At 48.5% G+C, this 23,165-nt stretch overlaps 1 protein-coding gene across 7 annotated transcripts in view; it reads right to left on the bottom strand.

Moving 5' to 3' along the window:
* Nucleotides 1-103: 103 nt before the first annotated feature.
* Htt (huntingtin) overlaps nucleotides 104-23,165 on the bottom strand; it is a 149,213-nt gene continuing 126,151 nt past the window's right edge. For 4 of the 7 annotated variants that reach the window (XM_039091788.2, XM_006251230.5, XM_039091787.2 and 1 more), the window contains 16 exons: nucleotides 22,014-22,201; nucleotides 20,034-20,160; nucleotides 17,140-17,240; nucleotides 16,203-16,357; nucleotides 15,692-15,831; nucleotides 14,733-14,815; nucleotides 13,226-13,356; nucleotides 12,972-13,101; nucleotides 12,042-12,197; nucleotides 8,636-8,826; nucleotides 7,045-7,159; nucleotides 6,728-6,941; nucleotides 6,270-6,375; nucleotides 5,235-5,397; nucleotides 4,890-5,050; nucleotides 119-3,976 (listed from right to left, as the gene is read on the bottom strand). In XM_039091788.2, coding sequence (XP_038947716.1) covers nucleotides 3,763-3,976; nucleotides 4,890-5,050; nucleotides 5,235-5,397; nucleotides 6,270-6,375; nucleotides 6,728-6,941; nucleotides 7,045-7,159; nucleotides 8,636-8,826; nucleotides 12,042-12,197; nucleotides 12,972-13,101; nucleotides 13,226-13,356; nucleotides 14,733-14,815; nucleotides 15,692-15,831; nucleotides 16,203-16,357; nucleotides 17,140-17,240; nucleotides 20,034-20,160; nucleotides 22,014-22,201 — 2,375 coding nt within the window. In that variant the 3' untranslated portion in view covers nucleotides 119-3,762. 7 annotated transcript variants of the gene reach the window in all.

Genomic DNA, 23,165 nt, shown 5'->3' on the forward strand with positions numbered 1-23,165 from the left:
TAGTGTCAAGATGGCTGCTGGTAATATCTTGCCTCACTGGAGATAAGCAGGATGCTCTCCTCAAATGCTAGAAAGGAGGTTCTCATAAGTAAAGCAAGCCTCAAACAGCAACAACGGGTAGTTTAATTGCTTCTTTAATTCAAATGTACAATATCTGCAATTTAAAAATTTTAAATATACATTTCATGTCAGTCCTTCCTCTTGGAAATGGACGGCCAGGTCTAGGCTGGGCTCCGGGGCATACCCATCACAGCCCTCCTAGTTCCCAGTGAAGCCCATGGCATACAGCAGCAAGGCCTGGACAGGAGCCCCCTAGAATGCAGGCAAATCTCTGCAGATAGGTGTCTGTCACCTTACACCCAGCTTGTGGCAGAGGGTGTTTCCGGACACTTGAGGGGAGCAGTTCCTTCGATGGCTCTAAAGTGTGACAAGCACACATGGAGGTGGCCCTGAACCTTCATGTCATCTTCAGTTGTCACACTGCTCGGCATTGGTTCTTCTTTCCTGGAGGCTCCAGACCCACTGAGGAACAGTTCTCTTCCAAACCGTGATATCCTGAGCCCCCACCCAGCCTCAGCAGCTCTCAGGGTCTTCTACTCCCACATACCAATCCCTGGAAGACAGCTTCGTGCCTGTCCTGGCAGCAGCCATGATCCTAGTGCTCACCGTTGAGGGAGGGAGGGAGGGAGGGAGGCAGGCAGGCAGTGGGGAAGGATGCTCACGAGAGGCAGGAGGAGACTAATTCTGCAGCCCTACAATGGGAGGCAGGACTCCTTGCCAGGTGGCTGTGAGCCAAGCTATTGCTGTATAAACCCTGTCCCATGAGCTGAAAGCAGAGCTGCCTCACTCACAGGAAGGTACTTCCTGCCAGGGAGGGCACCCGTTAGGGTCAGTGCCTTCCCTGGCACCGCAGTCTACAGGGCAGGAGGTGGTTCCACTCTAGTCCTTCCCTCCTGAAGGGTACATGTGCAGACAAAATGAGAGAATAGTAAAGGGCACTTGGCAGTGGCAAAGTCACCTAATGTCAAGGGGCCATCAGTGGGAGGGAGGCACATTTTGGAGAAGAAACATACTTAAGTGCATTGCCAAATAGTTCTACCCTGGTTTTACTAAAATCTTTCCTGATAATACCAGCAGGAAAACAGAAACAACATCCCACCTCCTACCCCCAAAACCTCACAGTCAAAATTACTTTTTTTTTTTTAAATAAAGTTTGGAAATCCATAGATTTTTGAGGAATTTGATAAAAAGTTTTAGTTCTTCCTACAGTTAGACAGGTGGGGCAATGTCTTCAGTGGGACTTTAATGACTATGGACTTTTAAAAATTGAGTCCCATTCTCAGATGCTAGACTCACAAAGCTGACTGTATGTGGCAGTTACAAGAAAAGTCTGCTTTCAGGAAGAATGGACAGGCATTTTTAGAGGTCTTGCATATGTCTTTGAGGTGTGTGTGTGTGTGTGTGTGTGTGTGTGTGCGTGTGTGCGTGTGTGCCTGTGCCCAGGTGCATCTCTAGGTTGCAGCACCCATGAGCAGACAACAGCTTTGTAGCAGAGGCTGTTCTTGTCCCATACTAAGAGTTATTTCTGACCACACTGAACAAGAGACCAACTAAACTGGAAGTCACTGATATAAACCCCAGGTGAATGGCTCTAGATTTTATATTCTGTTTTCTTATGAACATCTACCATGAGGAGTAATCGGTAATCAGGCCTGCAACATGCTCATCTCAGAGCTGTTGGACCAACTTTAGAGTGTGGCAGCAGCATTGTGAGAACTTTCATGTGGTCTCCAAGCACTTCTAGGAGGGATATCTAGGGTAACAAGTAGAAACCCTAAATCAGCAAAGGGGCATTGGTGACTTTCTTTCATTAAAATTCAGTAGCTTCCTTTAAGGTCCTCTTGAAAGACCTGATCCATGTCCACTGTTCCTGTTACCATGACACCAGGATGGGCTGGGCTGGCTTGCAGTGGCCTTTGCCAGGGCAGATAGGAATAGAATCAGGCCAAGTGTGAGGCTCCCCACAACCTGTGTACCTGTGTTTGGTAGGGAACCTTGCATCCCGGCAGCCTTTTAATCATCATGATGGGAAAACAGAAGGAAATTCTTAAGAAAGCAGTCCACAGACTGAAGCACAGTTAATTAGTCATAGGCTGCAAGCTCTTTCCTCCCGTGTAGCCTAGAAACAGCTCCAAATTACTCCTCTCCCCACTCTGCAGTCGATTGGTACAGACAGGACTGAGTGGGCAGCAGAGAGCCCGCTCAGTCACACAGCCAGCAGAGCTCCTGGACCAAGCCAGGGGACGAAGGCAGCCTGTGTCCAGGGCTCATTCTCATCAACATGTCCTGGCTACTCTGGGCTTGGGCCTTGGGAAGAGGCGGCTCTGACCAGCAGCACGGGAAGCTGTCTGAGGCCATAGGCTGACCTGATTTTGAACCTTCCCTTTGGTGCCTCATCTTGTCAGGCCGAGTCCTCCCTTGGCTCTGAAAGGCATAGGTCTGTACTGTAAGGGCTGACAGAAGGCAAGATGGGAAGGGGCAAAAGAGGCTCTGGTTCCATTCTTAATTGTTGCTAGGACATTGAGCTTTCCCTTGACCAAGAGAAACGGAGACAACCAACAAGCCATAGCTCAGAGACACCTTTGGGGTGATCGGGCTAGCATTCCTCAGGTCCCAACCATGCAGAAGATACAAAGGGACAGAGAGCATCCACAATGGTCAGCCGGTGTCTGGGCAGGCTACAGCCCAGGTCAGCCACGACCAGGGATGAGATTATTGAAATAGCCTCTTTGGGTCCAGCAGATGCTGTCTCTGCCCAGGCTGAGAGACTAGGAGAGTGCATCAACACTAGTGAGTAGACAGCTTGATAGTCATGCCTGGGGTAGGGGTGGGGGTCTGCCGCAGGGCAAGCCTCTCTTAATCCTAAGTGGAAGTCAGTCTCATAAGCTGGGCCACAAGCAGGATTCTCACATAGGGCAGTTAACACCAACACCACTCTGTGCTAGTCAAATGGAATGCATAAGAAAAAGGAGCCGTGTGAAGTGCAAGTGCCATAGGGTGTTGGGAGGGCTACATGAGGGACCTGCCCGACTAGACTGAGTAGCTACAGGAGAGAGAGTGGTGGCCAGAAGGCGCATCCACTTCCATAAACTTTGTCACATGCAGCACAGGCCTTGCCAAGTCACACACTTTACACGGGCATAGGAAGAGTTACATTAAAATTAATCTCTTTACTGATATAATTAAATTTTAACTCCTGAGAAGAAAACAGAGAAAGGGAAAATGATGCTGGACACCTGGCAGTCCCAGTTCCCAGCCCCCACACCATTCACTTTGTGTCCAGACACTGGTGTGGCAGGTACACCTGCTGGGTAAATGTGGGAGGGAGCTCTCCAGCCCAGTGGGACAGGGGGGCTCAGAACCATCTTACAAGAGCTCGGATTCTGTTCCACATACCAGGGCAGCTGCAACCTGGCAACTATGGCCAGGGCAACACTAAGAAAAAGACAAACACCTGGTCAACCTAGCACTGCCACCAGCTGCAGTGATGCCAGGACCCAGGACTCAGGCTCAACCCCAACATAGTGCATGTTCCCTGCATAGCTCTCATTGCAAAGCACTCCTGCCATTGCCTGGCTGTCCACTTGACACAAGTGGAAGCCTGCACGTCCAAGGCAGCCTTAGCAGAAGCTTGGTGCAGGCCCCTGGAGGCTGTAGCCACAGCAGTTGCCTCCTCTCAGCCTCTTGTTCCACAGGTACTACTCAGCAGGCGGTGACCTTGTGAACATTTTGCAAACAAGCAAGCAGCCTGTGGTATGGACTTCCTGGTGCTGCCACCACCTCAAACACAGACTGGAAAGCCCTGCGGTCGAATTCCTCCTCTATCTGGTGTCTGTAGAAGTCTGTGGCAACCAGGCAGAAAAGGTTCACATCCACCTGCTCCAGTTTGCCCATCCTGCTGATGACGTGTGGAAGGCTGGTAGAACAGTTAAGGGGGAATGATGGCAAGGGTGGGAAGACAGCCTCCCCAAGCGGTTCCCTCCCTAAGTCCACCAGGAAGACTGGGCAACCAAAATAGAGGGCAGCCTAGACCACATTAGCACAGCACCTGCTTGTAATCCTCTGCCAGCTACAGCTTGCTGTCTGCCCAGGAGAGTAGGGATGGGTAGGCCCAGGGGCCCAGAGGCCCAGGAAGTGGGAGCCCTGCAGTGCAGACAGGGTGCTGGTTCCCAGTGCTCTGCGCAACAGCACTTACCTGGGCTGTGCTCCCCACACAGTGTTAGTGGCTGGTGTTCCGCTCACACTGCTCCAGTGCAGGGAGGGCAGAGCTAGCACCCTGCCTGCAAGGCTTTCCCAGTACTTAGGGTGAGGCTGTACTGTCACCACCAAGACAACTTTGCTGCTCAGTAACTCCTGTTCTACTGTGGAGAAGGCTGCCAAAAGAGGAACTCCTGGCATCACTGTTAGGGCGGGAACTGCAGCTTTACTTACGGCTTTCCCCAGGAGGGTGACCGCAGTGTAAAGATGAGAGCTAATGAAAAGCAGCATTGAGAAAACCTCAGAGGGATAAAGCATGCCAGACGCTGGGGCAGCCGCAGGGCCAGCAGCGGCCTGAGCTGCCCTGCCTCCCTTTGGGCTCCTCTCTTCTCCCTCAGCAGTAGTACTCCTGCCACAAACCCACCCGTTGGCAGCCCTGGCTGGCAAATGGCTAGACCTTCTGTTTCATGTCCCCATCAGTGTTTTAGGGGAGGGTAAGCATCCCCTTGATACCTGTGGGGTTCTTTAGAGTTTAGGCTTCAAAACACTCAGTGGAACCTGAACTGGATGCTAAGAGAATAAGGAAAGGCTGGTGGAGACTGAAACCTGGCCAAAGCCCCATGGAAGGATACATTGCAGAAACCCATGGGCTGGTAGATGCACTGACAAGGAAGCAGGAGAGGCTCCACATGGCCATGGCAACTGGAGTTCTTTGTGTGAAGTTGGACAGAGACAGCATAACCCAGTCCCGGACCATGGATGACTGCCCAGCACTGTGCAGAGTCTGAAAAACCTGGGGAGGAGAGAGCCCTGAGCACAGGGTCAGGCTGTGGGGTTGGGTGGGGACTGGGACCACAGCTGCCACCCATCTTAAAGGATGAGTCTAGCCGTGATGACAGGCCTACCATAAGTGTGGGACTGAGTCCCCCTTCATCCTCCTGCTCTGTCCTTGCTCCACAATGCAAGTACACTCTCACCTTGTATACTACAGTGGCCATGAACTGTGGGTATGGCTGCTGGTTGGACAGGAACTCTCCAATGACTTTGTTCATGACATCTTGAGGTGGAAAGAAGTCATCTAGAAACTGAGGCAGGATCCTTGCCACGACCCTGGCTTCACAGGGAAATCCCTTGCGGATCCTGAAATGAGAGGAACTGATCTGAGCCTCACCTGGTTCTTAGCCTCTCAACCCTGCCCATAGAGCCAACATGGACCAAGGCTCAGAGGCCCCTGACCCATGACCCATGACCCACAGGGATGTTCTAAGTGGGGCTCAGATCACAACTGGGGTATGAGTTTTAAAAGCCAAAGACGACATCCAGGCTGTCCTTTTGCTGCCCTGACTAATCTGGGCACAGGGTGATCTTTCCCACTCTGGGGAGAATAATGCAGTTGTGGGAAGGCCCTGTCAGGGAGCAGCAGCAACAGGTAGGTAGTGACATTACAGAAGAGACTCCACATCAAAAGGCTCTAAAGCGTCACTGTTGCATGTCCTAATATCCAGGGTGCTATTGTCAATCAGGAGCTTTTCTTCCCTTCAAACACAGACTCCCATTGACGCTCCTACTGACTCTTGTCTCAACATCCAACACTTCCACCTTTAGCAGCATCCTTAAAGACAGCTGACCTGTGACTAATGCCACACCACCGTGGTATACGGCCAAGAAGTACACAAGTGACTCTGACACTCAACCGTGTCTCCTTCCAGTGGATATGGGCTGAGCCCCACCATAGCACTTGGCTACACTCCGGGAGTATCTATTTCCTCATCCCTGCCTGTGGGATCCCCCAGGGCAGTGGCTTGGTTGTACCCCTGCATGGGTCCAGTTGTCCCTGAGTCTGGCTTGCAGGTGGTACTCTGAATATGCATGCATTGGGAAAACGGCTGCAAAGATGCAATTTAAAGTTCAAGAGAATGAACAAATACACGTGGAAGGAACTGCTCTGGCTGTGGCTCCAGGGCAGTCAATGACTACTGAGGATAAAGGTCAGGTGTTGCTGCATTTCTTACCTGTCAAAGAGCACAGACACTCGCTCCATAGCTACAATCACAGACTCGCTGTCAGGGGTAGCAGGGCTGGGGTCAGAAGCTCTGCCTGGACTGGCTTTTTCCTTTCCTGAAACAGAAACACTAAGTAGAGGACAGGACTGAAACCCAAGAGTCTTGAAATCTGCACTCAGTGGCTCATACAGGACTTTACCAGATAGGCAGAGGTCCTTCCAAAGCAGGTGATTACAGTCCCTAGCAAGGCAGCAACCAGCCCAACTTTCTTTCAACTCTCAGGGATGCAGTAGCCAGAGGCAGCTCTGATACCTATACTTGGTGGTATCATGTGAACTGCTCTCTTGCCTTGGGCCCTAAATTTCTGGAAAGGTGACCAGGCTGTCTTAGGGCCACACTAAGGCTGCCACACCATGAGGTCTAGCTTGTATCTCTGGGTGAATCTATGACCCTTACAACTCGCTCACCTGTGTACATGCAGGTAAGCATCAGGCCTAGGGCTGCCATGGCCCTGTGTGGGCTTTGTACATTCACTCTGTCCACACTTAGCTTGACCAAGGACTCCGTGTCTAGCCGAGAGAGCTGCTCAGACAGCAGGAGCCGTTCCAGACCCCGGAGGGCACAGTGGTAAATGATGGAGGGGGTGGACTCCTCACTTCCAGACAGCATTACTCCACACATCTAGGCAAGAAGAAAGGCTCACTCTTATCTTCCCCCAAAGCACAATAACCCACTGGGACAATCTACAAGGTAACCCCTATGCGTGCGCAATAGAGCCTCTCACCTGTATCACAGATGCTGAGAATTCTGGCCCCACATCCAGAGGGTAGTTTTCCATCAGGTAGAATGCAGTGGCACACATCACCAGCACATGCTGCTGGCTGTGAATGTTCACGCAGCTAAGAATGGGAGACAGTAACCATACCTAGTCACATACAGCAGCCCCCGCCTATCATCTGCAGAGGGGGCAGTTTTAAAGCATTATCCATCCACACCTACTGAGTACAGAGCCTGGGTCATGTCATCTCCAGGCCTTTTCGCCTGGCTGGCCTAGTGATTATACTGTCTCTAGAGCTGCATGGCCTCAGCTTAGCATGCCATCTCCAATTCTGTACCTGTCCATAGGCCACTTCATTCTCCCTGCACATTCCTCATGTTCTTCATCAGGGTGTCTGTTTGCTCCATGCATACGCTAACTTGTAACACTTTAACTCCTGGGATCTCCAGTTGGTACCTGTTTGCCCAATGGCAGCAGTAGGGATCTGGCTGGGATATGAGTTAGACCAATGCCACCATAAAGGAACCACATTCCATCTCTTCTACCCTTTCAGATTTCTTCAAATGATACTGTCACTCCTAGGAACTGGCCACTGTTTTGTATAGATCCCTCTGCCCAAAGCACTGGTCTATGCAATTATCTGACTTGGAACTGTCAGCTCCTTCCACACGTCCCCAGTGCTCTGTGCCCTCTTTATTCCTTAGCAGAGACTGTGCTTTCTCAGAACCTGTCCAAATCTGCTCCAGGCCAGGATCCATGATCACAGGGGCAGTGGGTGGCTGTCTGCCCACCCCTGTACATAGTAGGCTACTGTTCAGCCAAGGACTGCGAGGAAGGAAGGGCCACAAGCCACTATCTCTGTTCCAGTTCAACTTGCCACTGCCTGTTGGGCACTGAAAATGTACTTCTGTTCATCTGTCAGAATGCTACCTCCTCCTAGTAGCTATGTCTGTCAGCCTAAGACCTCACCATCTCTAACTTTATTCTTTACTTCTTAATCTGTCACAGAACACCTGGCTTTTCCTCCAAGTCCCTTCGCATTCCTAACTCATGCTTCTGTTAGCTAGGTACATCACCACACCTCCTTCTGCTTCTAAGAGAGAGCTGTGATGGGCTCAACTTATTTTCAAAAGGCCCAGGAACACATCGAGGTACATGTGAGCTGTCTTCAGGAGGAGATGGGAGATCAGAGCAGGGAAAAAGGCCTCACAGGAAACAGGGCGCTCATCAGAAACTAAAGAGCAGGCTGGGTCTGGCAGCAGGGGATAAGGCTGCTGTCCACATAAGTGCCAGCCAAGGGAGAGCAATGCAGAGGCAGGACTTTTCATCTTGCTTGAGAAATCCAAGAAAACACCTGGTGTACATTTGTGTCCCTGTGTCTCATAGCTACTATTTCCTAAAAAGGTGCTCTCCTGAGTTATTCCCTGCCTTAGTTTCTCAAATGCTGGGTTGTATGCATTTGCTACCTTGCCTGTTCTGGCATGCACTTTGACAGGTGAGTAGGAGACTTTTATTTTGTTTTTTATTTTTGATGTTTTTGTTAAGACCACACCAAAGCCTGTAGCCCCACCCCCACACCCCAACTAGTCCCACTCACTGGGCTATTCCTTTGAGGTTGGACAGCAGATAGTCACTAACAACTGGAATGAGCTGCTTTACAGTGTCATCCAAGAGGTCACACTCCAACACATAGAGGATGCCATGCAGGGCTCCGATCTGGCTGGGCAGGTGGGTGCTCCTGAGTGTGCTCTCCAGTAGGCGGCTGACCGGCTCTGCCACAGTTTTGTCCTGGATACAAGCACAGACACGAACTGTTGGAGGCAGACTGATGACTGGCTGCCAAGGGCCGGCTTCCCTGAAGTTGAAAGAGCCTAGCAATAGTCGAGCACACAGTGCAGTCCACAGAGTGGCTGGAATTCAACCACGAGAGGTTGGCACCCAGTGCTGACCCTATCTAAAACCTGAAGCTTTACCTTGTGAGGAAAATGTGATTTGTGCCCATGCTTGCTTTCCCTTTTAGAGCTGTGCTACGTGCTGGGCAGAGGGTGTTCCTGTAACCTGCTACTTCTGACAACTGTAGATTCCGAGTCCTGCTGGCCTCTGTAGGAACATCTCATATATGTTGTCGGCTCCTTGTTGACCTACTGGTTGAATGATTTGGGTTCACCTGGTTTTCTTGGCTTTACCCAGGAACCTTCTCCCTCAGCTGATTTTTGCCTCATGTCTCTTCACTGTAATAAATCTTGGTCTGGCTCCTCCTAGCAAAAGCTTGTTGGTAGTCGTGAAGTTCCTGACATTAATTTGTGCTAACCTGGACTGATATGGTGTTCCATTAGGTATTCTGAATGTAGGAGTACACACCTTGACACAAGACTCCTTCAGCACTGAAGACTGTTTTTGTGTTATGCAATTCAGGGACAGCATTTCACTGTCTGACTGTGGCCCACACCCTAGGAAAGGCTGGCTGAGGACTCAATTGGTCTCATGGTGTAAGAGGCCTTCTGGTCATCTAACCCTCCAGTGGAGTTTGTATTTGGTGGTCTTTGCCAGTTACTTCCTTCTCACCCCACTTCCCAGGGTATCCCCACTGAGCTGTGAGTCCTTCCTACAACCTAGGGCTCTGACCATACTTCTGCAAGCTTAACACCAGGATATGTTATTGAAGGCTGCAGATCTAACAATGGGCAAAGCAAAGTGACAGTGTGATGCATGCTGTGGCACATGTCCTCTGGACATGACATCAGAGGAGTTGGGATTACCTGTATTCCCACCAGACTCTCACGAGCACAGGCTTTAAAGTTCCCTCATCACAGGGGAGCCCAGGGGTGGAATCTGAACCTCCGCATGCTGCACACGCTCCTGCCCCACTGCACTTGATCTTGGGCAAAGGTTAAGTAAAGGAGGAGAAAGGTGCTGGTCCTCCATTTATGTAGCACTTGGGGTATCATTACCCATGCCATGGTACAATTTTTTTAGTATATAGCTGTTTCGGGGTCCCTCAGGTCCAATAAGTTCCTATGAGGAAAGTCAATAAATGCACTGCTTCACAAGCTGGACTTAGACCACCTGTGGCCCATCTGAGGTGAACTGTCCCTTGCTCAGGTTTCCCCAGGAAAAGCAATGCAGTGCTGCCTGTAGCAGCACAAGATAGGCCGAGATCCTCTCAGAAGCAACCGCCTTCAAGCACAGCTGTCTATGTACCCAGAGCTGGGAACTGGAGCAGTTTGCCATTCTGCCTTGGGGTAATTTTTTAAAAATGACCATTATTTGCCTGATGCATTTGATTTACATTTTGCCTGAGGAACTTGGGCCTGAGCACAAAACCACAGTTATAAGGAAAGTTAAGCCACTGAAGCCACCCCAAGAAGGAAAATGGACCTCCTACAAGGACATAGTCCTGACAATCCCCAGAGGATGCCTGCTTTGAAGAGTGTGCTCACACAGGGGGACTAAGTGCTCATTGTTCCTGTTCTCTGGATGGTGCTGTGGCCACCCATGCTGTATACCTGCTCTAGCCTCTAGGTTCAGTGACAACAGATTCTATAGCAGAGCAGTGAGGAGAGGTGGGAGCTGTGCTGTGCCATGACCTATGTACGCTGGTGCTTTGTGAGACTGCACAGCGCTAGACAGGTATGTAAGAGATGCTGTCAGATACTCGTGGCTGCAGTGATAATAGCACTGTCTTACTAACAAGAGAGGACATGGCACACCGGGCCCGTGGTGAACGGACTCCAGCGGCTCTTCCACACCACTCCTGCCAGGAGTCCCAACTGCTTCACACATGGCAGCCACCCACGTGTCTAGTGAACAAGTAAGTCTTTCTTTTTTAAAATTACTTTTATCTTTATATGTGGTACACATGTATGTGTCCACATGGTAAATATACACGTGTATTATAGCAACCTGTAGAGGCCAGAAGAGGGTGATGGTTATGAGCTGGCGATGTGGGTGCTAAGAAAGAACTCAGATATCCTCTAAGAGAACCAAGTACTCTTAACCACTGAGCCAGCTTTCCAGCCCTGGACAGTTTCTTTTGTTATCACAAAATTGGATCCCACATGACAGAGATTAAAAACATGATAATTTTTAACATTTAATGATAATATTTTAACATAATTTAAAAACATGGTAATACTTTAATAGCAAGTGACAGGACAAAAGTGCCCATGTCAACAGTCTAGAGTCCCTCTCCTTTCCTGAGTGCTGATGTCTTCCAATATGCCCCAACAAGAGACAGAAACCATAAGTAGTTATCTTCATGTGTGTGTCTGACGTATGTGCTGAGAAACACCTAATAATATGTACACAGGAAGACAACCGAGTAGTGCTAGCTGGATTCTGACATCAGCAGTGCAGTCATGGGGGTTGCTGATGGCTGGAGAAGGAGGTATGAGGTGCACACATCAGGCATTCCCACAGTACCTTGACTTAGGGCTTCCCAGTCCTGAGAACCATAAGCAGGACATATCTGTTGTTTATAAATTACCCTGTGTTTTGTGACAGCAGCACAACTAGACAAGACAATCATGTTGTTAAGGATAAAAATCTCCAATTCTCAAAGGGTAAGTACAAGGTTACTGTGACAAAAAGGTCACCAGGGAAGACTGTGTAGGCTGAGCCGTCCAGTGGGATCTAGACCCCACCAGAGAAATGAAGTGGGACGGCCATGTGACAGACTGTCAGAAGAAGCAAGACCCAGTTCCACCATCTGTGCTGTCCTAGTGTCATCAAACCTCTGTCCTGGAGAGTTACTCACTGTAACATGCATGCCGAGGGGGACAAGTGCTCCAGCCGTGCTCACCACAACACAGTGGGCACCGAGTTCTTTCAGCTGACCAGAGCTGTGGTCCACATGTGCCGGGGAGCTTGGCTTAGGACAGGTCATTGAACTGTCTGTCATTGAATGTGGATACATGTAGCACATTTGAGCAATACTAGGTCCCAAAGCAGTGCAGTCCCAAGTGGCTTCAACAGGGGCAGCCTGTGTACTACCCCTCACTCACCATTCCAAGAACAGCAGCTGCCTTACAGGTGGCAGGCACCAGGTATTGAATGAGGATCTCATCTTCTGAAGGGTGCACTCTCCGTAGTTCTGTCAGCGTCAGATACATCATTTCAAACTGGGTACGTTCAGTGAATAAGTCTGACACCACAAGAAGCTGGAGACATGGGAAATCAGAACAAGAATTATACCTGGAGGAATGTAAGAAAGGCAGCCTAAAATGTGAGCCCCTGTGTGGGTTCTGGGAACAGATCCGGGTCCTTCAGAAGGGCAGCCAGTGCTCTCTTTACTATTCTCTCCAGCTCCCACTATCACTTCTCAGAAGACCAAGTCAGTATTTTAGAGCCGTTCAACACAGCCCTGTCAATACTGAAAGATGCCACTCACGAACCTTTGTTTGGGGCTGTTGGGAACACAAGAGTATTGAAGTATGATGAGATTACTTATCTGACATTACTCTTCTGAGCCAGTGCTTCTTACAAAGTATTGGTTCAGAAGAGTAAGTTCAGGGGTACACAGCTGTTTGTCAGCACTCTGGAAGAGACAGATATGGTGGGTCTTTGGATACCTGGGAGGCCTGCAGTTCCTTTACAGGCTCCAAGATAGTAGAGATGAGGTATGTATGTGTCTATATGTGTGAATCTGTGTGTTCGTCTTTACTTGTATGTTTGTGTGTGTATGTGTCTGTGTACATATCTGGTGAATGCATGGCACATGTGTGTATTTATGTATATGCTACTTAGTGCATATGTGTGCTGTGAGTTTTGTGATGTGTCTGTGGCATGTATTTAGTACACATGTGTGCATGTGCTTGTGTGTATGTGTGTGTGTGTGTGTGTGTGTGTGTGTGTGTGCGTGTGTGTGTGTGTGTGTGTGCAGATGCCCTTGCATTTTGCACAAATGCCTCTTGGTGAGGGGAAAGCAAACTTACAGATCGAACCACTTCACTGATCAGGATGACAGGGGTCCTTCTGGCTGCACTGGATGGCAGGATCCAACGGCTGTATAATTCAAGCAGAAACTGCGAACAGGAGTGAATATCAACCCCAGCACGGTGTTTTCTGCAGAGTGTGAAACATGGATATTTTTCCCATACACAGATGAGAGGTTAGCCTCAAGAAGGATCCCAAAAAAGTGACTGAGAAGGAATTTCAAATTCCTTATTAAAAGATAAAGCCAGTAAACCTGGAATTGACTGGAGACACAGGTGGTGATGTTGGCGCAGGGGCATCCGCTTCTTCCTCCTCCTCCTCATCCCATTCCTCCTCTCTCAGGGGTGTGATGTTGTTCCCCAGCCACACGGAGTGTATGGACACCTGTCATAGAAGCAGGCACCACAGATAAGGACATAGGTAAAGGCCTCAGGTTCCTCTTGGGTAGGTATAATCCAGTGTTCCTGGTCTGAGCACATGTGGCTGCTGTAACGATCCATTCAGACCCATATGTTACTATCAGTGGAATCCCTGGGTAGTAAGGCAAAGGTCCTAAACTGCTGATAGAAAAACTCTGGCCTCAGGTCAAAGCCTGAATGAGTGTCTGGAGAGAGTATGAAGTAAGAGCAACACCAAAGAGTGACACTATTGCTCCTAAGTGACAGCTGACCACACCCTGGAGAAAGGGGCCCATACCTGGATTTTATAAACCTGGTCCCACTCATTTGTGTTTTCTAATTATATACTTTTCTGGGCTGCTTGGTTACAGAAGTTTCTCCAAGGATGCAGAAGGAGATGTGTTTGTTTTCGGCAGGCGTAAGGGGCAGCCAAGAGCCCTAAACTCCCAAATGCAGATGTGTTTTCAGTATGAAGAGTGACCTCCCTTCTGATTGCTCCTCTACAGATCTTGCTGCATTTTTTCTTATTTCTCAGATGCCTTCAGTGAGGGCAAGCTGTGAGTCGTGAGCGAATCCTAGATGCCAGTGTTCTCTACACCCAGCCCCTTCTACCCTCTATCTCCACAAATGGAGTGGCAGCTCAGCCCAGTGGTTTTAAATAGCTGGCAGGTATCCCAGGCAAGGCAGGGCTACTCCTATACTTTGGCCCCACACAGTCCTATTTCAGGTTGCAGACACTGGAGCTAGCCCCAAGTACTGAAGGAAACAGACAGTTAGATGAGTGCAACACAGCCATAAAGAACGATGTGACCACAGGCACATGAACCTAGAATATGATCTTCAGAAACACTGCATCAAAAGCACATGGCAGTCTAACCACCACTGTGACTTACCTTAGGGTGAACTTTCTCTGTAAAGATAGGAAGGCACTGAAGAGTTTGTCTAGAAAGGCAGCAGGTACCATAGCTCCCTGACCCCTGCAGTCAGCAGCTGTCAACTATCCCCACTGATCTGAATGAAGTGCACTGTTGAACTGCCAGCTGCCGCTGAGCTGTACACTTCGCTGTCCTCTGAGTTAGCAGCCAGGAAGTTTTCAGTAGTGCATCTGCCTGACAACTCTCAGGGGACTCCATTCTCTCCTCTCGGACCTTTCATGCTTCTTAGTTCTCTCCTCCCACTATGTTTAATAAATATCTATATGCTTATATGCAAAATACACTAAAATCTAGAATAAAGTACGTAACTAAAACCTTTTCTCTGAATGTGGCATGTGGCTCAAGCCTGTGATCACGGCTAAAGCCTGTGGCTCAAGCTCAGCCTGCAGTCCTTGTAGAAGGGAGTTGATTGGTAAAACCACCCTACCTGGCCCAGCTTGTAGCTCATGTTGCCTGGCTCCCGCTCTGAGTTGATCTGCAGCAGCAGCTTGTCATGGCTGATAAGAGCACCTGTAAAACATCAGCACAGCACTGCATGAGATCCTGCTCCTGCCTAGACAGATGTCTGCCCAATCTAGGTGTCCTCACCATTGGCAGGATACCCGCGCTATGCAGAGGCAGTAGTCTTGGAGTACTGTCTGTCTGCAACCTATTGAACTATCAGGCCTGTTGGGCGAACTAGACTCTCTCTTCTTCTATGGCTGCCTCAAGCTAACTCCACGGGATCCTCTCCCAAGGCACTCGACTGCCCTCCCCAGAGCTGTACTCTGAGCTACTGTAGCCTTCTAGCCACACCTCTCTCAAGACTTCCCAGAGCAAGTATGGCATTCTCTCCCATCCTACTGGCCCAGGGCCATTTCTCACCCATCCTCAAGGTCCAAGACTATGGCTATTTAAAGTCTCAGTGCTCTGTTTAATTTAATGTTGCCAGAACCATTTTGGGATATATGACACACTGCATTTCCATACACAAACTTTCCCAAATAAAGTCTTCAAGGTACTTAAATTTACAATAACAAACAATACCTAAAAGAATTTAGTAATTACGAGATTGAAGTAGTTTGTTCAACAATAGCAAAGTGGGGACAGCAAAGGGAAGGGAAGGTGGACACAGGGAATGGTAAGGAGGTTTTGGGGGTGGCTTACTCAATATACATTATGTGCTTATATGAAGATATCCTTATGAAACACAATGCTTTGTACAATTAATGCACACAATGGAAAGAAAAAGAACCTATGGAATTTTCTTCATTTAAGTGATGTGCTCATGGTGGTCTAGACAAAGCATGAGACTTGTGAACAGGGACAAGACACTCAGCATGCAGCCTCCTCGTTAAGCCACAGCAAGAATGCCAGCCACATTCTTGTTCTAGCTCCTTCCTGTACCTGTAGTAGCTGGTAACAGAGAAGGGACAGGATCCCATGCCTGGTGAGAATGATGAGTGGCAGTATTCTCTCTTTGGGAAACCATCTCTTGGATTTCTTGTTCTACAATCCCTCTGATCATGCTCAACTTTCTTCCAAATCTAAAATTCAGAACCAAGGGAAAAATCATGTTTGCTTCCTTCAACATCACAGAAGAGAAAACCACCAGGACTTCGCTTTTACTTACCTGAAGCAGCTGGTGTAACAAAAACAAGCCCTTCAGCTCATTCCTGACCCACAAGTCTGCGCCCGAATGCCCAGTTATGCCCAGAACATTTCACACTAAATTCTCAGTTGTCACTGTTGACAAAAATCACTTTTGAATCTGTATCCCAGGGCAAGGCCACAATACTAACAGTATTGAAAGAACCAGTAAGAATTATACATCAATTCTTATAACCAAAGAGAAGGCTAGGGGAAGTGGGTTACCTCACCATCCTCTGCATGGGCCCACATACGAACTCAGGCCTACCTGGTATCGAGAGCCTTCAGTGGCTTGTTCCGGGGCTGTTGCTCCAAGCAGCTTACAGCTGGATTGCCAGCCACAGGCACAGCCATTGCGCTGAGCACTAGAGAGGTGATGGCCTGTACAGCCAGGACGTGGATCTGGGTCCTTTCGGTGTCTTCCTAGAGGAACAGTCCACACATTGACAACATGTTAAGAAGATACCAACTACTTCTCCTGCCTCTACTTCACAGTGCCCACAGGCCACATGGCCTCCTACAGGAAGATCAGATCACTTAAGTGCGATGGATTCCCACAGCCAGGGTCTTGAGTCCAAGTTTGCTGTGCACTGGTCACACCCACATACCTGGGCCTTGGAGTAAACTGCTCTTAAATTCTATCATCATTGTAGAACACTGCCCATGGCAGCCTGGCAATTACAGAGGAGTTTGAAGATGATACTTATGACCTATATAGACTCTCCCTCTTATCTGTCATTCCCACAGTTTACTACACATTTCTCAGAATCAAGCGCTTACTTACATCCCAGTACTTTAATACCCAGAACCTCACTCATTTTACATGGATATGGTGGTTATTTATGTCATTCTAGCATGGTATACATTAACATTAAGTTAACAAAACCTCTAAGATAATTAAAAACAAAACAGAAACAACCTAACAGGTACATGTGCACGGCCTAGACTCACTGCCTCTTTTGTTTCGGTTCAGGGACACTCCTTCAGATGGGATGAGTGATCTAACAGTACTGAGGACCGACCCACTGGTCACTGCAATGGCGTGTATCACAACCGAGCTATGGAAGCCTCGGTCTCCAAACCTCTCACGGGGTCTGGAGGACTAGCTGGCATATGATCTGCCTGTTTTCCTGTTTCAAATCATAGTCACCAGCTGTCACAGCTATTGGATTCCAGTTAGTCACCCCCAGTTATGGAAGTCTCACCTCTGGTGGGCTCTCTTCCTGTTCCATCACCAAGGGCTGAGTCACCAGGACACCAAGGAGGGTGGCCCAAGTTTCTTCGAATTGAGTACGACTGGTCCACCCTGGGAATCAATCATTACATTAGTTTCCTGACTCCCCAAATCCACTAGGGGACGCGGGCAATATGATTCCATCAGTACTGCTCCGAGGGCACCACCTTCAGGGCAATCCTATAGCATAAGCATTCTCTTCATTTATCATAAAGCACACAAGAGCACATGGAAATCAGTTATACTGTCAAGGCCAAGAGGCACAGGCCAAGTTCAGCAGCCCAGACTGCCCTTCAATCTCCTGTTGTAAGCACAGTGACATGGATGTCTACAAAGGCATCACTTAAGCTGGTCAGGCTTTTCCTGCCCACTTAGCATTTTGAAAGTCTCACCTTAAGTCTGACCATGAGACTTCAGAGCAGACCACAGACCCATGCAGAGAATAATTTTGTCTCTATAAAGCTGGTGAGATTAGACAGTGTCAGAGAGATGGCTGATAATCTGAGTTCAATCCCCAGGGACAGCATGGAGGAAGCAGAGAATCCCTTATTCCTGTCAGTTATCCTCTGCCCTCCATGTGCACGCATGGGATGTTCATGTGAGTCTTGCCTCCATGAAATGAATAAAGAGAAACAGTGAAAGCCACCCAGAAGACAGATCAAAACAGCATGGATGGGGCTAGGAACACTCTAGCAAGCAGCAAAGGCAGTCTAGGAGGCCACTCTTCAGGTTGACCTCGATGCACAGTGAAGTTCAACAGATTGCTGCCTTGATGCTCCCACCAAGGCCCAAGGAGATTGATCTACAGCACTCCATGTAAGGCCAGGATACAGTGAAGAGGACAAGAACGGTAGAGCATCAGGTGCTAGGACCTCCTGGGACACGGGGTATGCCTCCGATCCAAGTGAAGACTGACACCAGGAGATACACCCAACTATAGATAACTGCCCGAGGGAGGCATAGGGGGCGGGAGCGAAGGCAATGTGCTGGCCAGTTATGTCAACCTGGCACAAGCTAGAATCATCTAGGAAGAGGCACTCTTGGTTGAAAAGATGCCTTCATAAGGTTGGCCTGTAAGTTTGAAGGGAGTTTTCTTACTTAGTGATCGATGTGGTAGGGCCCAGCCCACATTGGTGGGACCACTCCTGGGGTGCTAGTTCTGAGTGTTTTGAGAAAGCAGGCTGAGCAAGCCTTAGTGAGCAAGCTGCTAAGTGGAGCTCCCCGATGGCCCCTGCTTCTGTTTCTGCCTCTAGGTTCCTGTCCTGGGTTCCTGCCCTGGCCTTCAGTGATATACTTATAAGCTATAAAGAGAAATGAACCCTTTCTTCCTCAAGCTGCTTTTTGGTCACAGCAACATAAACGTAACTAAGATAGGAAATGAACACGCTCTTCATGAGAGGTACCTGATTCCTACTCAAGAACACTGTCCTACCGAGGACAGTGATGAACTGTTCAACTTACAGATGTAGGAAGTTGAGGCAGGTTGCTGAGATCTGAATAAGAAAACTTGAAGAAGCCCTATAGGGCCTAACTTGGACCAGGCAGTGGATCTGGTGCCCAGATTCTTTTAGGAAATACCCATGAAGGGAAAGGCTGTGAGGATTATAAACACAAACTCTAATCAGATCGCCTCGCCGCCCCCCCCCCCCCGCAAAGGCTTGTGTATATGCATACTTGGTAACGAGCTGACAAACAATTTGAACAGGATTAGGAGGTGTGGCCTTGCTGGAGGAGGTATGTCACTGTCACTGGGTTTTGAGGTTTGAAAAGCCCATGCCAGGCCCTGTCTCCCTGTCTTTGCCTGCTGCCTGTGGATCAGGATGTAAAGTTCTCAGCTACTGCACATCCAGCACCATGCCTGTCTGCTTTCTGTCATGATGATAATGAACTAAATGTTTTCTTTCATAAGAGTTGCCTTGGCCATGGTGTCTCTTCACATAATAGAATAGTAATTAAGACACATCCTCAACCAGAAAATGGGCAAAAAAGTAGTAGGAGTAGTGGTGGTGGTGGTGGTGGTGGTGGTGGTGGTGGTGGTGGTGGTGGTAGTAATAGTAATAATAAGCAGTAATTTAGACTGTGCGTCAGGAAGCAGGAGAGTCCTGACAGGAGAATTATTCATGCTACTGCTTACTGAGACAGTAAGTGTATTTTTCATGTTTACGTCTATAGAAAACACATAAAACACATAAAATAGACCCAATCTCCATTCTATGCTCCACAGCACCTGTCAGCTAAGGGATGAGCAGGGCTGTCTGGCCAAATCTACCTTCCCTCATTCTATCACTCTGGTCCCTATGACACTTAGCTTGCCATGTTTCCAAGCTGCTCATTATACATGTAAGAAAAATGGCCCAAGTGAGAGCAGAAGGTCAAAGCGGCAAACAGGGAAACATGAGAACATCACTTCTGCTACTTAGTCTGTTGTAGCCGTGGAAACTGAACCTTGGCCTTCCTGGGTGCTAAACAAGCACTACCGTGAGCCACATTCCCAGCCTACCTCTAGGGTTTAGTTTGACTGTGTAATGTGGAGACAGAACTGGCTTCTTGTGACAGTTACACATGCATTTCCCTTTGTTCAAAGAAGCCTGGTATGCAACATACACACACACACACACACACACACACACACACACACACACACACACACACACACACACGTGCGCGCGCGCGCGCTAAACTCATCTGTTTGCACTTAGGTCTACTTTTTCACCTTAATTCTTTGTGTCCTGTAAAATATATGAAGAAGGTCTGCATCATCATCACCCCTAGAACCTTTTCAGTTGCCAAGTGCGAAGGCCCTACCCTGAAGCTCCAGGTCTCCGAGGTGGCACATGATACTGAGGAGGACTGTGGGGTAGATACCTAGGGTGTTGATGCGGTAGATGAACTCCTTGAGGACCTCCTTCTCCTGGAGGAACTCTACAGGGATCTCAGGAAACACTGTGCCGAAATCCCCTCCAGGCTTGGGTGACCACCCGAGTTTCCATACCTGAGAAGGTGGAAAGAGTACCAGATAGATGGAGATACCATAAGGAAAACAAGACACTCCCCCCTTCCCCTTAGCTGGTGTCTCTGATGAGCCAGCTGCCCACCCTTTATTACTCAGAGCCTGTGCCTTTCCACAAGAGGTTCCCACCCTTTTGCCTAGAACCTTCAATGCCAAGCTTGACTCCCCTACTCTGCCCTGCCTTCCCAAGGCCAGCCCATCACCTTCCTGTGACACCCCTGAGGCCATCTGTATACAAGCTGTGTTACTGGTAGGAAATGCTGGTGCCCACAAACATCAAATATGTTAGAAAAAAGGCAAGCACTGATGAAATTCAGTCTCATGTATAAATATGCACTGGCAAGCAGGCACATGGCCAACCCCACTGTTCATTTCTGTCAACTCTGAGAGGTTGAGTTCTGCCATTTGATATGTGGATGAGCACCATGAACAAAAGAAAACCCTGAGGTCTACCCTACACTGTTCCAGTAACAGGACCATCTAGCCAGCTCAGCTATGTGCCTCAGTAAAGCAATGAGGACCTAAGGGAACCTCCCCAGATTTCTACAACCCAACCAAGCCCTTTTTACTATGGGAAAACCTTCTATAAATTTCTTATACCACCCACAAAAGTCTCGGGGGCGTGCCCAGGGGAGGTTCTGCAGTGTTTGCTCCAGCTGTTTTCCTGCCCAGGGCTCTCAAGGGAGAGGATAAGAGGTCTTGATGAGAGTGACCTACAGCACACAGCCTATGTAGGCAGACTCCTCAAGAGCCTTCCACCTCTATACCACCTTCTTGTACAGTCTTTACAAGGAATGCTCCTGCCCACAGCTGAGCCTCATGCAGCAATGTTGATGATTTCTTGGCTTTCTATTGCTCTCGTCCCAATGTCCATGCCTCTCTGTTCTATAAGCACTTCTAGCACAGCTGGGCCACAGCACTCAGAATGAGCCCCTGCAACTCTTAGGTCCAAGAATGTCATGTTCTAGATATGAACTTTTCCAGAATCTTAGATGCAAGCACACATATGCAGAAGTTGTAGCTCAGCAGTAAGTACATGCCCTATCTATGCAGAAAAAGGCATCCTTCCTTTGGGCCTGGCCTGGCTCTGTGCTATGGTTCAAGTCAACTGGCCAGCTTTTCTTTCTTGTTGAGGATTTTTGTAGGAAAGGAAATGTCTGGTATGCTATTTCAGCAGACTGAGGTCAGCCTAGCTGCTGTTAACTCTTTTCCCAGGCTAAGCTCTCACTGTAAACTGGAACAAAAACCAAGAATCAGCCTATTTAAAGCTGATTCATGAAGAAAATATCAAGAGAAGACCCACAATAGTGGTTGTCCCTAAATGTATGAAAATCTCTCTCTCTGTCTCCCCCTCTCCCTCTCTCTGTCTCTCAGACAGAGAGTTTCACTATGCAGCTATCCTAGAACTATTTAGACCAGGATGGCCTAGAACTCAGAGACGGCATGCCTCTGCATGTAACACTATGCCCAGCTTTGTAGGAATCTCTTCAGAGGTGACGCTTTTGAAAAAAAACTAATTGAAGAGCATAATTTCTGGCTTACTATTAATTAGTTTAATCACTTCAGAATCACATCCAACATGAAGTATCAGTGGAGATGAAGTTTAGTACAGCCAATTTTTCGAAACACAGTAGTTTTCCTAATACCCACTACACAGAATGCCTGGGAGAACAACGCACACAGGTGTCCCAACCATATGAACTACCACAGGGAGTATCACAATAATGAAGACTGTGTGACAAGCTAGGCATGCAATTTCAGCTTTTGGGAGGTACAGAGGAGGATCCCAAGTTTGAGGCCTGGTTACATATCAAATTGAGCAAGATCCAACTTACCAGAGGAGGCACACGAGTATAGCTGTTAACGAGGGGGAGGCGGGCCAGACTGACAACAATGTTCTTCAGCACAGCTGTGAGAAATGAAGGTAGGGTGCTGTTCCTCTTGTGGCCCAGGGCCAGCACCGACTGCAGGGATTCCACCATGTCTGCCACCATCTCGCAGGCCGAAGTGATGTGACTGAGGTCTACACAGGCAATGGTGACCAAGAGAGCCGCCTGTCAGAACACACCGTCCCCGTTCCTCTGCATGCCCACAGAGAACACCAGCCTAGGAGCACTGTCCAGTTTACTGAGATTGGGTTGCTCACTTAAGGCCTGACTGAGGTTTTATTTCCTTAGTGGGTACTCAAACCCTGCAATTCTTTCCATTTTTACTGGGAATACAGCAATGGTTTTGAACCTGAGTTTCAGCCCGAGATGGGAATTCTAACAGTGGAGTGACAAAGAAAGCATGAGGACCACCAATCTGCCAGTTACAGTCTTAAGGACAGGGACTGCTTACATTCACTGAATCTTGATACAGCACAGAATTTAAGAACTACTTGTTTAGTTGGTGAAAGTTTAAACAGATAGTTACCCTTGTCCATGAGATTCTACAATTTAGGTACTTCCTGTTACAGAAAAAGGATCCTTATTGAACTTAAGGAATCTAGCTCCAAGCTAAAAGAAATGATGGGTGTCAGACTAACTTCAAGCCAGCTTAGATAGCAGAGATGGCTCAGTGGTTAAGAGCACTGTCTGCTCTTTCAGAGGACCTGGGCTTAACCACATGGTGGCTCACAACCATCTGTAATGAGATCTGATGCCCTCTTCTGGTGGGTCTGAAGACAACTACAGTGAACTTAACCAGCTATCTCTCCAGCCCTCAGTATTATTATTTTTTTTTTTTTCAAAGTAACGACAGCATCTACTACTTAGGAGGTTGAAGCATGAGGGTCATGAATTTATTGCCAGCCTGGCCTACAGAGGAAGATCTGTGGCAAAGAAACAAGTCAACAAATGTCACTAAAGAGATGTCTGGGGGCTCAGCGGTTAAGAGCACCCGACTACTCTTCCAGAGGTCCTGAGTTCAATTCCCAGCAACCACATGGTGGCTCACAACCATCTTTAAGAGATATGATGCCCTCTTCTGGTGTATCTGAAGACAGC

This window comes from Rattus norvegicus, chromosome 14 (genome assembly GCF_036323735.1).
Source record: "Rattus norvegicus strain BN/NHsdMcwi chromosome 14, GRCr8, whole genome shotgun sequence".
NCBI lineage: Eukaryota > Metazoa > Chordata > Mammalia > Rodentia > Muridae > Rattus > Rattus norvegicus.